Below are 15,955 nucleotides of genomic sequence, written 5' to 3' on the forward strand. Positions count from 1 at the left end.
ACTCAAACAGACACAGTTCGTGGAAAGTTTTAGAAGTTTTATTTTTCAGACGTAGTTACAGCGCTGCGGGTCTATCTCTCTCACATCAAATTTACTTTAAAATCAACACTTGCACGTAAACGTTTACTAGATTATGGGTCCATCAATGTGGTCAACACACGTCTCTCACTCTATTCTGCTCTTGCTTCGTGCATAAAGCTTAGCAGATCACTAACAGTAGATCCGTGAAATAAAGACCATGGAATCCATAGAAGAGTTTCAAGACTTCAGTGTGAATCTTTCTTATTTGTAAAACTGGAAACACAATATGAAATATGGCTTTACAAACTGTCCATATACACATACATGAATACAAAACAACAATCCATGATATAGCCAGCATGTAACATGTCCGCCTAGCTAGCTTCTAAGCTCATTTTAACATTACCGCCAATGGAGAAATGCTAACCGCGATTAGCATTTAATACAACACAAATGTTATACTAAACACGCGAATAGAATATATCTACGTACATCTTTTCATGCTTCATAAAGACATACTTACAGACTAAGGTCTCTCAAGGCTACCAAACGGAAGAAGTAAAAGGTTAGTGCAGCGTGTCTTCTCATTAGAATCTAAAAACAACGAGCTGCTCCATAGGGCTGATGCTGGTCACACTGCTCACTAATCGCTCCAACAGCTGCTTCCTCCACAGAAATGCAGACTTTACTGCTGTTGTGCTAGCAGCAACGCTTGAAATTAGTTATCCATGTTGAAATTAATTACTGGTCGCCCTGGCTGTTTGTTTTCTTCCGGGTACGGGTCACGTGATATTGAGTGTGACGAATCAGGGACGGAGACGTCATGGCTGCTAATAACCAATCCAGTAGCGAACACGGGTGTGGGCTCATTTTTTCTAACACACATCCGTATATGACCGTCCACACGCAAATGCAACTCCGGAGTTTTCAAATACCTTCAACCTCTGGGGAGTTTTCAGACTCCTCCGTTTAGGGTGCTCCAAAACTCCGGCGTAGTGTGGCCGCTCAGTGTAAACGTAGCAAATACGGAGTAAAAACGGACTAGTATGGACATGGCCTGAAAAGCTGGAGAAAAAGTTTTCAGCCAACGACCCCTCGTCAGTTTGGAGAGGGCTGGAAGTACTCACCAACTACAGGAGACCACCCCCCCACTGAGGCCAATCACCAACTGGCTGATGACCTGAATGTGTTTTACTGCAGGTTTGATAAGCCTACTCTCACCCCCCCCCCCCCCCACCTGCCCCATCATCATCAAACAACCATCTACAACCCCTGCCTCCTCCTCATCTCTCCCAACCGACCCCCCTTCGGCACTGAGGATCTGCGAAGAGGATGTGAGTCGGCTCTTCCACAGACAGAAGATCAGGAAGGCACCAGGCCCAGACGGTGTGTCACCCTCGTGCCTGAAAGTCTGTGCTGGCCCCCATCTTCACACAGATCTTCAACCGATCACTGGAGCTGTGTGAAGTACCCTCATGCTTCAAACGCTCCACGATCATCCCGGTCCCCAAGAAATCCTCCATCACAGGATTAAATGACTACAGGCCCGTCGCCCTGACGTCTGTGGTCATGAAATCCTTTGAGAAACTGGTGTTGACCCACCTGAAGGACATCACAGGGCCCCTGCTGGACCCCCTGCAATTTGCCTACCGTGCAATCAGGTCGGTGGATGATGCAGTCAACATGGGACTGCACTACATGCTGCAACACCTCGACTCCCCAGGGTCATATGCAAGGGTTCTGTTTGTGGACTTCAGCTCAGCGTTCAACATCATCCCAGCAATACTCCAACCCAAACTCTCCCAGCTCACTGTGCCAGCCTCCACCTGTCAGTGGATCACAAACTTCCTGACTGACAGGACGCAGCAGGTGAGGCTGGGAAAAATCACATCCAGCACCCGGACTATCAGCACTGGCGCCCCCCAGGGATGTGTGCTCTCCCCACTGCTCTTCTCCCTCTACACCAACGACTGCACCTCAGAGGACCCATCTGTTAAACTCCTGAAGTTCGGTGATGAGTCTGCGTACAGGCGGGAGGTTGAACATCTGGTCCTCTGGTGTGGTCAGAACAACCTGGAGCTTAACAGGCTCAAAACTGTGGAGATGACAGTAGACTTCAGGAGGAGCCCCCCCCCCTCACCATACTCAACAACACTGTGTCCGCTGTGGAGACCTTCAAGTTTCTGGGATCCACAATATCCCAGGACCTGAAGTGGGCTCCCAACATCAACACCATCCGGAAAAAGGCCCAGCAGAGGTTGTACTTCTTGCGCCAGCTCAGGAAGTTCAACCTGCCTCAGGAGCTGCTGATCCTGTTTTACTCAGCCATCATCCAGTCTGTTCTCTGTTCTTCCATCACTGTGTGGTTTGGATCAGCCACCAAACAGGACAGAAACAGACTACAACGCATTGTCAGGTCTGCAGAGAGGATCATTGGTTCCAGCCTGCCCTCCATCCTGGACTTGTTCACCTCTAGAGTCAGGAAACGGGCTGGAAAGTTCACTGCAGACCCTTCACACCCTGGACATAAGCTGTTCCAACTCCTCCCCTCTGGTAGGCGCTACAGAGCTCTGTACGCCAAAACCACCAGACAGGAACAGCTTCTTTCCACTGGCCGTCACTCTCATGAACAATAAATAAGTCATATTGCACTACTACCTCTGTTTGCACTATTGTATCATATATACATATACTTTTTGTTTGGGATATATTTATACTTACATTGTACATAGCTGTTAAATGTCCTTGTTTTTCTTATATTTCTCTTGTTTATTGTATATATTTCATATGTGTGTATGTACGATGAGAGTAATGTGTAACCGGAGTCAAATTCCATGTATGCGCACGCATACATGGCCAATAAAGCTGATTCTGAATCTGATTCTGATTCTTTGAATGTTCTCTCCGGGGCTGCCTGAGTTGGTGGAATCGAGTTGTGGGGCCTTCGTTTGCGGGCAAAGAGATCCAGTCTTGCTTCATCCACACCAGTAACTGCGCTTGATCTATCGTACATGAGGACAACAAATCTCTCTAACTGTTGCCAGGTCCAGGTCACTTATTGATGTTGGATGCTGGCTGAGATTGGTGAAGGTTTCAGAAACTTCATCACAAATGTTCCAAATCAGCCATGCTGTCTTCTTCCCTTTCCCATGAAATGCAGACGCAATGTGTGATAGGAAATGTGGTTGTGCTACTACATTTCTACTGTGATTTAGTTTATGTGCCTTACTCACTAACAAAACTATATATGTGACATATGATTGTAAACTAGGAGAGTGGTAACAGGACCATATGGGTTATCTCTGCCTTTGCTTTGATAAGGGGAAGTAACCAAATGGGGGTTGCAGTTTAAGAATGTTGAGGTGTGAAGATTCCCAGAGATAATCAAAGGTAATAAAGACACATGTCTTCATGTGACAAGGCTCAGAAGAGGAAGGGGATGACTGGAGGGGTCAATGGGGAGCTTGAAACTGCTGATCAATTGTTGTAATGCAGTGGCGGGCCGTGCATTTTATACCTGGGCCTTCACTGCCGTCTTACCACGAAATAACCTCATGATGGCGCCACAGCTACGGTTATTTGTTTCTAGGGGTGTAACGTCACGTATTCATTTTAAACCATTCGGTACGAGGCTTACAAACCGAACAACAATACTAGTGCATTTGGAAAATGCAGAAGCTCAAATTGTGGTAAATATAACGTTTTCGGTGGAGACTCCGGTCTGTCTGTCTGTTTAGTTTCCGGGTCAGCGTCTGACCCCGGAAGCAAAACAAAACACAACTGAGGCGCATATGTTCTGCGAGGCTAAACTAGCTCAGTAAGGAAAACAACACGCACAAACTCGCGCTACATTCTCCCCGCAGCGTTTAGGCAGCTGTTCCCTACTGATTCAAACAGGGCTAAGCAATCGCCACACAATCCCCATTTCTCCAGACCAGAATTCTTGTTTGTAAAAGAAAACAGCCCAAACTGATTCAATTATCCGGACCCTAAACCCACGCAGGACGGGATGCTTCGTAATTAACGGACACTGCATATGGTCAAAATCGATGTAATTAACACAATGACGAGAGCGAACTCGCATATATTCACAACAAAGCATGACAAAACAATCCAGCAACGCACACACTGAAGAGCAAGTGCCATTCAAATATTATTTACATCAAGGAACGATATATCCATAAACAACACGACAGGCAAAATGAACACACTGCAGATGTAAAGAAAACAAAAGCAGTTTCACTTACCAAATGCTGTTCTATTTAAATACAAAGTCCATCCTCCTGTCTTTGTTTACAAAGTGTTCAATAACGCGGCTGTGCAGTACATCTGTGTGTTTCAGTTCCAGCAAGAGGTCCTTTTCAGTATTTCCCTATTCTTCTTAACTTTTTCAATGTGGAGCTCCGTTTCCCTGCGAACTTGTTCGTTGATCTGGAGATCCACTCGGGTCCCTCCAAACGTTTTCAAGAGCACCGTAGCTTGTACGTGTCCCGCCGTACTTTGGTGTCGCGTAGCAGCCTTGCTCAGGTTACCAAATCCAGCATGGCTCCATACACCAAGACGTTCAGTCGCAAATAACAGGCATTCCCAGCAATACAATTTGCATCTCTTCTCCGACCCTGTCAGCAAGGAATACCGTTCATAGTTTGCTGACTGAAAGTGGCGCACAAATCCTTTTCCTGGCTGGGTCAGGGCTGCTAGCTGTGGGGTTGGCCGGCCATTTCTTACTATGTCCAGTTTGTCCGGAAATGTCCTTCTTGAGAAAGGCGTTCCCAGTAACTCCGCCACTAAATCAGTTTCTCCTCCTCCTTCCGCCATTTGATGTTAAAAAAACAAAGCTAAGTAAAAAAAAAAAAACTGAAAATGCCATAATTTCTTCCATATCTTTCCACTTGAACTCTGACTGCTAACAACCTTAGCCAGTGAATGCTAGCAAGCATAAGTTTCACTTTAGTCACGTGCTCGCCCACTGACCAATCACAGCACACTCTGCACCTCGCGGCAGAGCTGCAACTGGACGTAATGCTGACGTAGCTATAGGCCGGCTATCAGGCGCTGACACGTCAAACAATACGCCCAACATGTCAAACTAAAGATCTGATTGGTTGAAGATTATGACAATCAACAATATCATCCCCATTCACTTAAACTGCAAAGGGATGCACTTGTGAGTCTGCAGGCCTCGGGCCTCTCTTCTTATCTAGAGACACAGAGGTGAAATCTGATTGGATAAAAGCTCTACTTAAAACAAGCTGCACTGGAAGCAGAGCAACTGAGGAAGACAGGAGCTGTGCATTGAGAAAATAAGATAATGGTAAAAATATTTTTATAAATTATAATACATGTAGTGTATTTAAGAAAAATGATTAAATTATAAAATAGCTATAACTTTGTGATTCTGTTTAGGCCAGCAGAGAAGGCCTTGCAGGCCCTGACGGCCCACCACTGTTGTAATGTAAATAACTGATGTTCCCCCCCTGCTGTGTGCTGAGATGTTTAAGAGCAGGAGACAAACTGAACTCTTGGCTCATCCTCTGCGGACTGTGTTGCAGTCAGTATGACGGTGAAGCCTTCTCTGCACAGAGAATAAATACTTTAACAACTCCTTCTCTCAATGTTTCTTGTTTCAGTATTATAGGACTCACTCGGTCCTATTGAATCGTTTTTCCACCACAAACTTGGCATCACGAACAGGATCCCTTGAAAGATCACCGGGAACCGACTGCTGACGGGGACTGATCATCCACGAGGTTTCTTCTCCTGCCTCTGTGCCCCACACATTCTGGAGAGGACCGTTCAGTGGTTCCTGAGCATCTTCACTGGGATCCTAAAGGACCTGATTGAGTCCAGATAGACTTCTAAACATCCGGTGAGATACTGAAATTTGGAAGATTGACTCTGAAGGTTTGTTTTGTTTGTTTTGGGATATTTGTTTAATTAATGTCAAATTGGGATTTTAAAAGTGCGCTGATTTAGGAAATAGAATATGTTTGTCAATATTCATATTAGCATTTAACAGGCATGTGTGGATATTTGTTGACATCTCATATAAATGCTGTTCGTGAAAGGTTGGGTAGATACGGTAACATAGGATACTACTTTTAGGAGTGTTCGAAGAATATTGCTGAGTAAAGGAGGACGGGGAGAAAAGGGTGAGTGTTTGATTGTCACGTTAAATACCTTAAAGCAGAGGTCTTCAACGTTTTTCAGGCCAAGGACCCCCAAACTGATAGAGAGATGGAGCAGGGACCCCCGACTATATATATTGTATACAATTGTGTTTTATATTAAACTGGGCCTAGTGCCATGTATAAACATACCTCTTTATTGTGCATTCAATACTAAGATATTCAAATAATACACAGGTTCATATATTCATGTTTTTATTTTAAACACGTGCAAGGTACAGTGAGTAGGGTGGCTGTGCCACTGCCATTTATAGACATACCTGTTATCTTGCATACAATACTGAACTATTAAAATAATAGACAGATTCATGTTTGGGAAAAAAAAAAATTGTCTAATCAACCAAAAATTTCGCGGACCCCCTGTTGAAGGCCTGCCTTAAAGGTTGAATATCTTACAGTTAGACATTAAACACTGAAGTCCTTTAACCTAAGACGAAGAATCCGTAAGGAGACTGGAAAGAAAAAGATTAGACTTAGACTTTGAATCTGTAAGGATAAATCTGTCTCGGTAACGGCTTAACTTTGATTGTGCCCTAAACAAATCCAAAGACTCACGGTGACGACTGTGTTTAAAGTATAAGTGTACACTGACTGTGCCTCAAAATGGGTGCACAGGGAAGTAACCAGGTTCCTCCACCTGAAGGGCCTAATGTCATTTTCGTGAAGAAAAAGTTTGGTGAAATGAGTTGTTAACATCTGAATGAATGGGTTAATGAATGTGGGTTTCCTCAAGGAGGATCATTTAACAGATCAGGTTAAAAAAGTTACAGAAATGATATAAAGTCACAAAAGAAGTTTGAAAATGCGGAAGGATGAATCTGAAAGTAGGGAAAGAAAGAAATGGTGTAAAAAGATGTCTAAAGTAGATAAACCAAATGAGAAAGAGGCAGATAAAGCTTCTCAGAAATCTTCTTCTCTCTATCCCTCACTGCACAGGGTGGATCCTGAACTCGACGCATGTCCTCCCCCACCCCCACCATATGTGGCCCCTCCACCCGGTCCAGCAGCACAGCAAGGCCCGCCCACACCAAGACAGCCTGACTTCGACCCATCTCCAACCAGCACTCCTGCCAGCAACCTCACGAGCACGATCTCCTCCGTCGCCAACCTCATGCAGCAGGCCGCACACGCCATGTCCCAACTAGGCAGCCCAGACAAGTCACACGAAGACCTGGGAACAACTGGAGACGCAGTGAGAGGTTCCTACAACCACTCATGTGACACCAGAAGTGGACGAGGACCATGAACAGACGACGACGAGGAAAGACTTGAACTCTCATTCCTGATGGTCCAAGTGACAGGTCCAAATGGAGCAATGATGGTCCACAGACCCTGGACTGACAGAGACATGACCGACGCCCTGGCACATCTGCCAGACCCCCAAGCATCAGGCACAAAGTTTGGTGATGAAGTTATCGTATTCTGCCGTGAGATTAGCCCCACTGAAGGAGAACTCAGACGCCTCCTCGTGAAGAAACTTGGCCCAGCCAACTCTGCCAAGGTTCGAGCAGCCTGTCAAGGAAATGCCAGACAGGTACAAACCATCTGGGATCACGCTGACAACGGTGCATATAGAGACATGATTACCGTACTGGTTACAGCTTTGACACTTGCTTCCCCGCCGAGAATCAACATGACAAAAATAACATCATGCAAGCAAAAGCCTGGTGAAACTGTAGCAGACTATTACGCCAGACTCCATGCTATTTTCAACGAGCACAGCGGTCTATGGGATAAGAAGCACCTGTCTGAGAAATGGATATATAGTTATAAATAAATAATTATATATCTATATATGTCTGTGTGTTTTATATTATAGTGAGTATTATTATATGATATATATATATTGTTATATTATACTGAATTGCTTGTGAGGGGGACAAAAATACGATGTCCTGATGTGTTTGTTTAAGTGTTAAGTGTTATTTACTGCTTTCTTTCATGTTGGAATAAATGTTAAATATTTAACTGCAAAGTAGTAATGCGTGTTTGATACCTTCATTTTTTTTTTTGCATTAAATCATTCTGGGATGTTTGCTGAAATTGATTGGATGTGGCACAGCCCTACCTAGAACATTTTCCACCGGCCGCCACTGGGTCAGAATATGCCTTTTGTTCAACAACCATCTGCGGGCAGTTGAGCATCTGGAGAACATAATGTTGACCTGGGACTCGGAAAAAATAGCAATCTGGAGCTAGCCAACTAACAGAGATAATCCGAACTATGCCCCTGTTGTCTGATAATGGATACATCTTTCAATGTAACACACAGGTCGAAATAAACCGTTAATGTAACGTATTAGAATCCAACAGCAGTATTCTAGCACGCGCCTGCATACGGTCGTCAGTTTGAAACCGTTAGCAGTTGTAACGGTTTGTCATGGTCATAGCAAACGCCACAGAGGACTAACGTTACCCGAAGAACGTCCTGTCAACTGTAAATGGTTTGCCGGGCAGATATTTTGGTATTATTTCGTTACTGAACGAATTACTGAAGGTAAGTGAGGTTAGCTAACATTAAATAAATTAACTTCAAGCGACGTCGGTTAACTTAATAATGTTAGCTAGTAAACGGAATTGCTGGTAACAAGCTAATCAGCTTAACGGTAGTTGACCTAGCCAACGGGTCACCGTTAGGTTATGTAATATGTCATATGTCATACTTTATATAGCTTAAATATGTCATACTTTCCCTCTTGATAATGTCCAAATTTGCAATAAGAGTTACGTTAAAGCTCGGTAAACTGACGTTACTCTATTGCTCGTTTCAGGATGGAGAGACCCCGGGGATTTAACTTCAAGCTGTTGGTACCCTCCAGGGGGAATAACGGACAGGTATCTGCGGTTCGACCTCAGGAAACCGTAGAGAACTGTGGTGATTTCATGAATACATTGCAGCAGGTAACGTTAATTTAATTCGCCAACAGTCAACCACCAACAAACATTAATGAATAACGTCAAGGTAAAACACTGATGCTAGCTCAGCACTGACAGTCTTTCAGCACGAAAATAATGAAGCCACATCTTTTCCTTTCAAGCAGTGGAAGTCTTTAACGTACAGTATGTGTTCTTGTATGCCCTTATCCTTGTAGTAGGCTGAATGCATTGATGAACAGATGCAGCTGTCTGAGAGGCAGTAATCATTAACACAGAATACAGGTGATGACTAAGCATTTTTGCCGTTTTCCCCTAGGGTAACAGCAAAGGTTTTGAAAAAGAGCAGAGCATGCCTTTCACCCATACAAGTGCGGTTGCACCAACAAAACCAACTAGACCAGGTATTTTCTATTAAACAACAAGTTGGCAAACTATCACAACATCTTATAATAAATTGATTATTGTCTCTCCTCTAAAGAAATCTCCAGGATGAAAGTTGTGCCACCAATGGAAAAGGGCGAGGTAATATTTTCATTATACAAAAAAATGTGAAGCATGAATAGGAAAGATTTGGCCTTTGCAAAGTGTTAATTCAAAAGCATGTAAATCTACTTCCCATCATTGTAAATATTCCCCAGAATAATTGCAGTCCGGGGCAGCTGTACTCCAAGCTGTTTGATGAAGTTGACAAAATAAAGTGTTGGAAGGTTAAAGTTGACTCTGACACTGTGCAAAAGAAAAGGGAACTCCAAGAAAACAAAAGAACAATTGAAACTCAGCGCAAAGCCATTCAAGAACTACAGGTGTGTATCCTCATCTGTCACTCTCTCTCTCTCTCTCTCTCTTTTTAATCAGAGGATTATTGATAAAAGAGGAACAGCATACTCTAACACCCTTTGATATCTATAGTGGTATGTGTTACGTCTGTTCTGTCTTTACAGTTTGGAAGTGAAAGTCTCAGCGTAAAGCTGGAGGAACAGATCAGTGAAAATGAGGAGTTGAGGAACAAGTAAGTGTTCTGTGAAAGCCAAATAGACATGACAGTCTAATTTGTAGATGTATAAATGTTTTGTTTATTACACTTTTTAAATACAGAAACAACGGCACAAGGAACTTGTGTAATATACTCAAAGATACTTTCCAGCGGACAGCTGAGAAAATGCATTTATGTAAGTAAAAGTGCCTCAATAAGTGTCTTAACCAGCCATATTATTATTAAGAATTAGGACACATTGCTGCATAACAAATCGTTACATTTTCCAGTTGAATCCGAAAGAGAAGAAACACATCACCTCTTTACGGAAAACAGTGGGAGTATTCAGGTAAAATATCTACATCACAATGAAGTTTTTTTAATAATGATCATTGTTGTTGGACAGGAGTCAGTAAAACAGTCTGACATATGGTTTGATGGTCAGCTAACATGTAACCTTTCATCTGTAGAAAGTGATCGCAGCATTTGAAAGCCTTCGTATTCAAGCAGAAGCTGATCAACAAGAGATGCAGAAAGGTTGGTTTTGTTACTATTGCTGAAGCCTTTTCACTGCAGGATATTTCAATCAGTCAGGAATAACTCAAAGGACAGAAGAGAAATTATTGATTGATTGGCAAGCAAGATAACAAGATAACAACCACTATCTTGTCTTCTTCCAGTCAAAGAGGATTTACTGCAATTTGAAGATCAAAAAGAAAAACTTCATCAGGAATATACCATGAAGGAGAAAGAGGTCAGTAAAATAAAAGTCTTTTTTAGATCACTTTATTTGGGAACTTCTGAAACAAACAGCTTAAGGATTGACGCTCACATTCGCAGGCTGCAGTGCTTCAAACACAAATCAAGGAAAAGGAAAAAGAACTACAAGAACTCCTGCTTGATCTCCAGGAAACCCAGAAGCACTGCGAACAACTTCAAGAGGCAACAAGTAAGATCAAGGTTAGGTGCTCACAGCTGTATATTTTTACAGTCAATTTTATTTTTAGATTTTTGGTAAAGTTTCTTTTATTTCCCAAAACAAAGTTTCTTGTTAAACGTCATTCAATGATTTTAGGAACATTCCCAGTAGTCGTGATGAAGAGAATGAAAATGTTCAATGAGGAATTAGGTTTAATTAAAGATAATAATAGTTGGTAAGCATTATGATTGAATGAACTTAACAAGGTTCTCCAGGTTTTGTCTAAAACGTTAGATAAGCTTTGACTGAACTATTACTAATGTTATAATGGATCTTATGTCTTGTTGGTCTCAGTATTTCAGGATGACTGGTTATTAAAACTACACTAAAAGTGCAGAAATCAGGCATTACTATAAAACATATTTGTTAGTATTAGTACACTTTGTTATTTGAAGGATCACTAGAGAAGGATCCTAAAGATGTGATTATTAAGTATTTACTGGCTTACAGATGAACAAGATGAACTTCTAAAAAGCTCAAAACAGGAACAAGAATCCCTTCTTCAAAGACTGAACGCTGCAGAGCAGCACTCTAAAGACACGGAGGTGAGTGCTTTCACATTCTTGCCATTTTCACTGAAACTTGGCTCTCTCGTGCGTTATCTGCTTTGATAAAAAATGAGTCGTATTCCTCAGAAAAATCGTGAAGCTATTGCTGCAATGCTGGCCCAAAGCAAAGAGGAATATGGGGAGATGATTGAAAACAAAGACCTGAGCTTGCAGGAGCTCACTAGAGTGAAACATCAGCAAGCAGACAAGTTGGAGGAGATTCAGACAAGCCTTCAGGAGCTCCAGAGTTCACGAGCAGCAGAGATACAGAGGTAGAAATAACTTGTGTCAATTCAGAGCATTTTTCTGACCAAACACAGTTTCTCCTCATACCACTTTGTTCCTGTCATGACCCACTTTAAAGGACCAAGGACCTTGAGGAGAATCTTACGGCAAGCAACAAAGAACTTGAGAGGAGAAACACACTTTTAGGTAAGCCTCACTGAGGGAAGTATGTAGATATTTTATTTGCTGCTCTTTCACGCTAATAAATACGCTAATAATATATAAATATGTTTTACTCAACAGGAGAGAGCCGAGAGCAGAGTGCAGACAAAGATGAGCAGATCAAAATCCTTGAAGATAAACTGGTAGGGTGGATTTAAGTTTGTTTCTCAACCAGTTGTCATAGCTCGAACACAAAGGACGAGAACTTAAAGGCACTCATCGTAGGCTTTCCTTGTTCTTAGGAGAGAGAATCCAAATCCGTTGAGTCCATGAAGGCTACGAATGAAACCACTGAACTCAGAGTGGAGGAACTCACAGCTGAGCTGTCGAGGAGAACTGAAGAAGTCCAGCTATTTAAGGTGATACATATAGATCACTCATCTCAGAAGGAAAAGTTATGTTCATACCACAGTCTAATACAGAAGCCCGAGGTAACATTTTTTGTCTATAAAGGATGAAGCAGAGATTGAGAACGCTGAACTGGATCGACTGAAGAAGACCTTAGAAGCTGCTGAAAACGCACAAGAGGATTTAAAGAAGAAGGCCACAGTGACAGAGGTTTTTATTTGGTTTACTTCTCATCAGCTGTTACCCACAGCTCAGATCTTTTTTTTTTTAAATATTGAGTGATATTGTGTATATATACACAATACGTGGCTTCACCACGTTCTGTTCTTTATTCATTCTCAGATCAAAGTGCAAGACCTGGAGGAGCAACTGAATACTGAAATAAATCAGAATAAAGAGCAAACCTTTCAGATGGAGCAACTGAGGAAAGACTTCACGCAGCATAGGTGAGTTCTTCCATTACATTACATAATATTAGCATATCAAATATTACATTCAACTGTTGTAAGTTCATGTCTAATGTTTCATTTATGTCCTTTTAAGAGTGAAGTACAAAAAGCTATCCTCCACCTTTAATGAGCTGCAGTGTGAGAAGACAGCCATTCAGCGGCAGCTTGAGAGCGGATCTTCTGATGTGAAAGCTATGGAGGCAAACATGGAGGTCTGAATCATCCTTTCACATGTGATCTTTTGCTTTTGTACATTAGCTGTTTGCATTAGCTGTCTGATTTTGTTTTTTTATTTCTGGCTGTCATATGAATAACATGCTGGAATCTGTTTTGACTGTTTTGGTCGTGAAGCTCTCAATAGAAATTCAAAGACTGGAAGAAGAAAACCAATGTTTACGGTGAGTTTTTCACTTCAGAGACAGAAAGAGGTTTGACATTGTGTAGTTTTCAAGGTTAATATTTGTATGTTTTCATTAAATAGAGAGGAAGTAAACTCCATTAAAACCAAAAGCCAAGGAACATATCAGGAAAGCGAGACTTTACAGAAGAAGATTGAAGAAAATGTAAGTATGCCAACCAACCCAATACCAACAGTAACACAGTTCTGAAGTGTGAAAGGATGATTTCTCTGTGATCTCTGTCTACAGTGTGAACATCTGCAGGAGGAAATTACAGAAAAAGTAAATCGGATCAAATCTGTGGAAACAAAGGTTATTGAAAAAGTGAAACGTGAAATGCTAATACTATCGATCAGTTTGTGTGAATAACAAGAAGTTGTTTGTTTTTTAGCTGTGCCAGCTCAGGAAAACATTTGAGATTAAACTTAAAGCCCAAGAGGGATTCCAGAAAAAGGTTTGTGACTGTGAAACTACATTTACAGTACAGGAAATGGTGGTGTTGCATATTTATATATTTTATTTAGCAGTGGAATTGTATATTTTCAGAATAAAATGCTTCAGAAACAAATAGCAAAGGAGAATGCGAAATCCAGTCAACTTGAAATTGTGGTATGTTGTTTTTTTAATGTTACAGCATGTAATATTGATATAAAACATTGAAATGATAAGTATAGCCCTGTATGATTTAAATGTTTGTCTTTGTCTTCAGATCAACAGTCTTCAGGAGGAGTCCCAGAGCCTCAAACGACTGAACGAAGAAGACCATCAGAACATGCTAAAGGCTCTTGAGTCCAAGTCCTCCTTTGCAGCAGAGCTTGAGAATGAGGTTACTTATACAGTGCTATGTTATTTACCACATTTTAAGTTCCTCATAATACAAAATTACAATAAAAACAGCCTTTTTTTACAGCTCCAAAAGCTCAGATTAACAGCAGTAGAGGCCGCCAAGAACAAGGAAGACACAGAAGTCAAGTGTCAACACAAGATAGCCGATATGGTCGCACTCATGGAGAAACATAAGGTACGGTCATTGTGAAGTTAAGGTTTTGGTCTTTTCCAGCATGACAGTCGATCCAAACACATGTTGCATTGTGTTGATAGAGCCAGTACGACCGGATGGTTGAAGAGAAGGACGCAGAGCTCGATGAGAACAAGAGGAAAGAGACGCAGATTGTGGCCTCCAGGAAATCTCTGGTATGTTGCTGAAGAATTATGAATTCATGTTTATTTACATATAAATTAGATCAAATTATAAGCAAAACTAAAATTGTGAAAATCAGGAGTTGGACGTCACGAAGCACAAGGCAGATAATGATCAGCTGAAGCAACAGCTGAAGACAGAAATAACAGAGAAGGTACGTCACACTTTGAATCAGTTACATCTTTTGGGGCTTTTCACTGAAATGCGTTAACTTTTTGACAGTTTATTGTTTGAGAAACACTTTTCATTGCTTTTAGGAAAATGTGCAGAAGGAGCTGACTAACTTGAAGAAAGTAATAGCATCAACAAAAGTCACCCAGCTGTCAGAAGCAAGGACCAAGCAGGTACACCATCTAACAGGAACCACTGATGACGTTTGTCATCACCTGTATCTTACCAAGAATTCATCTCTCCATTTCCAGTCACCCGCCTCAGACTATAAACAGAGGAGATGTTCCAAGACCCCAAAAGACAGCTCTCCAAAAAGACACATGTTTGACTTCTCCGGGGCCCTGAGGACTCCCTACAGCAGAGAGGAGGGAAGAGCTGCTTTTAAGAAGAAAGCTGTGAGTTCAAGCTAACACAGCTCTTTAGACTGTTATTTCAGGCACATTCGTACATGTTGAGACGAGTTGGAAATCAAATCATCAAATTGTCTTAACTTATGTTGCATTCTTGTATAATTGTAGCTGGCAGTTTAATGCATTTTCATGTCCAAGACAGGTTGAGTACAAATACTGTGGACGTTGTGTATGAGCTCACCTGTTCAGAGTCCCACTTATAACCGTTAAACAGCATGTGCCCCTTTCATACAGACAAACTGTTCATTATTAACATAAACTGTGGAGAAAAACCACGGAGGAGGTTTTGATGTGTGTGCATGTGCATGCAAAGACTGTGTGTGTGCATTCATGTGCAGGGGGATTGTCCCTCAGTATGCGCTGCATGTCAACAGTGAATGACTGCGGTGTGAACGAGTCACTAGAGGTTATTGCTGAGCGATAGCTCGTTGCCAAGAGATAAATCACACTACGATAACATTTGATGTCTTCTGTGGTGAAGCAATCTGACACTGAATCCATCAGAACATTGTGTGGAACAACCCCAAAGACAACAGTTTCATCTATTCATAAAGTAAACCTTGATATGATGATGAAGACCAGTATAGCATAAGAGTTTAGTCACTATTGTAGCATTCATAATCATAAAACTCAGACTGACGCTGACTTTGTATCGAAGGAAACTCACAATGAAGACGTGAAAGCCCCGAGAAGCTTTGCAAGCGGAGTTGGCGGAACATCAAACATCAAAGTAATATCCAGTATTTTTCTGAAATGTCCCAAAAATGAATAAAAATATGAATGAGTTTTGCTGACATTGCCTCTTTGAATTCCTTTACAGTCGTACAGAATAAGGACGCCTCCTTCTGCTGTGAAGGCAGAGCGCTGGGGGAACAGCACCATAGAGCTCGACTTCAAGTCCGACAGCTCTGATCAAAGCGATCTCTTGGTGAGTTGTTCTATGTT

The 15,955-nt window shown here is 41.8% G+C and overlaps 1 protein-coding gene across 1 annotated transcript in view; it reads left to right on the forward strand.

Annotated features, from left to right (window-relative positions):
* Positions 1 to 8,981: 8,981 nt before the first annotated feature.
* Positions 8,982 to 15,955, forward strand: part of sycp1 (synaptonemal complex protein 1) — a 12,417-nt gene continuing 5,443 nt past the window's right edge. The window contains 33 exon segments of the mRNA XM_031878327.1: positions 8,982 to 9,110; positions 9,403 to 9,487; positions 9,565 to 9,608; positions 9,725 to 9,889; positions 10,028 to 10,095; positions 10,182 to 10,255; positions 10,350 to 10,408; positions 10,530 to 10,596; positions 10,740 to 10,813; positions 10,900 to 11,008; positions 11,489 to 11,583; positions 11,674 to 11,858; positions 11,951 to 12,018; positions 12,115 to 12,176; positions 12,276 to 12,392; positions 12,487 to 12,591; positions 12,724 to 12,827; positions 12,925 to 13,063; positions 13,182 to 13,228; positions 13,312 to 13,393; positions 13,478 to 13,540; positions 13,620 to 13,682; positions 13,775 to 13,837; positions 13,938 to 14,054; positions 14,139 to 14,249; positions 14,330 to 14,422; positions 14,509 to 14,583; positions 14,687 to 14,773; positions 14,852 to 14,999; positions 15,415 to 15,416; positions 15,492 to 15,545; positions 15,669 to 15,740; positions 15,831 to 15,938. Coding sequence (XP_031734187.1) covers positions 8,982 to 9,110; positions 9,403 to 9,487; positions 9,565 to 9,608; positions 9,725 to 9,889; positions 10,028 to 10,095; positions 10,182 to 10,255; positions 10,350 to 10,408; positions 10,530 to 10,596; positions 10,740 to 10,813; positions 10,900 to 11,008; positions 11,489 to 11,583; positions 11,674 to 11,858; positions 11,951 to 12,018; positions 12,115 to 12,176; positions 12,276 to 12,392; positions 12,487 to 12,591; positions 12,724 to 12,827; positions 12,925 to 13,063; positions 13,182 to 13,228; positions 13,312 to 13,393; positions 13,478 to 13,540; positions 13,620 to 13,682; positions 13,775 to 13,837; positions 13,938 to 14,054; positions 14,139 to 14,249; positions 14,330 to 14,422; positions 14,509 to 14,583; positions 14,687 to 14,773; positions 14,852 to 14,999; positions 15,415 to 15,416; positions 15,492 to 15,545; positions 15,669 to 15,740; positions 15,831 to 15,938 — 2,934 coding nt within the window.

Source organism: Anarrhichthys ocellatus, unplaced genomic scaffold, assembly GCF_004355925.1.
Source record: "Anarrhichthys ocellatus isolate YVR2014 unplaced genomic scaffold, GSC_Weel_1.0 scaffold173, whole genome shotgun sequence".
NCBI lineage: Eukaryota > Metazoa > Chordata > Actinopteri > Perciformes > Anarhichadidae > Anarrhichthys > Anarrhichthys ocellatus.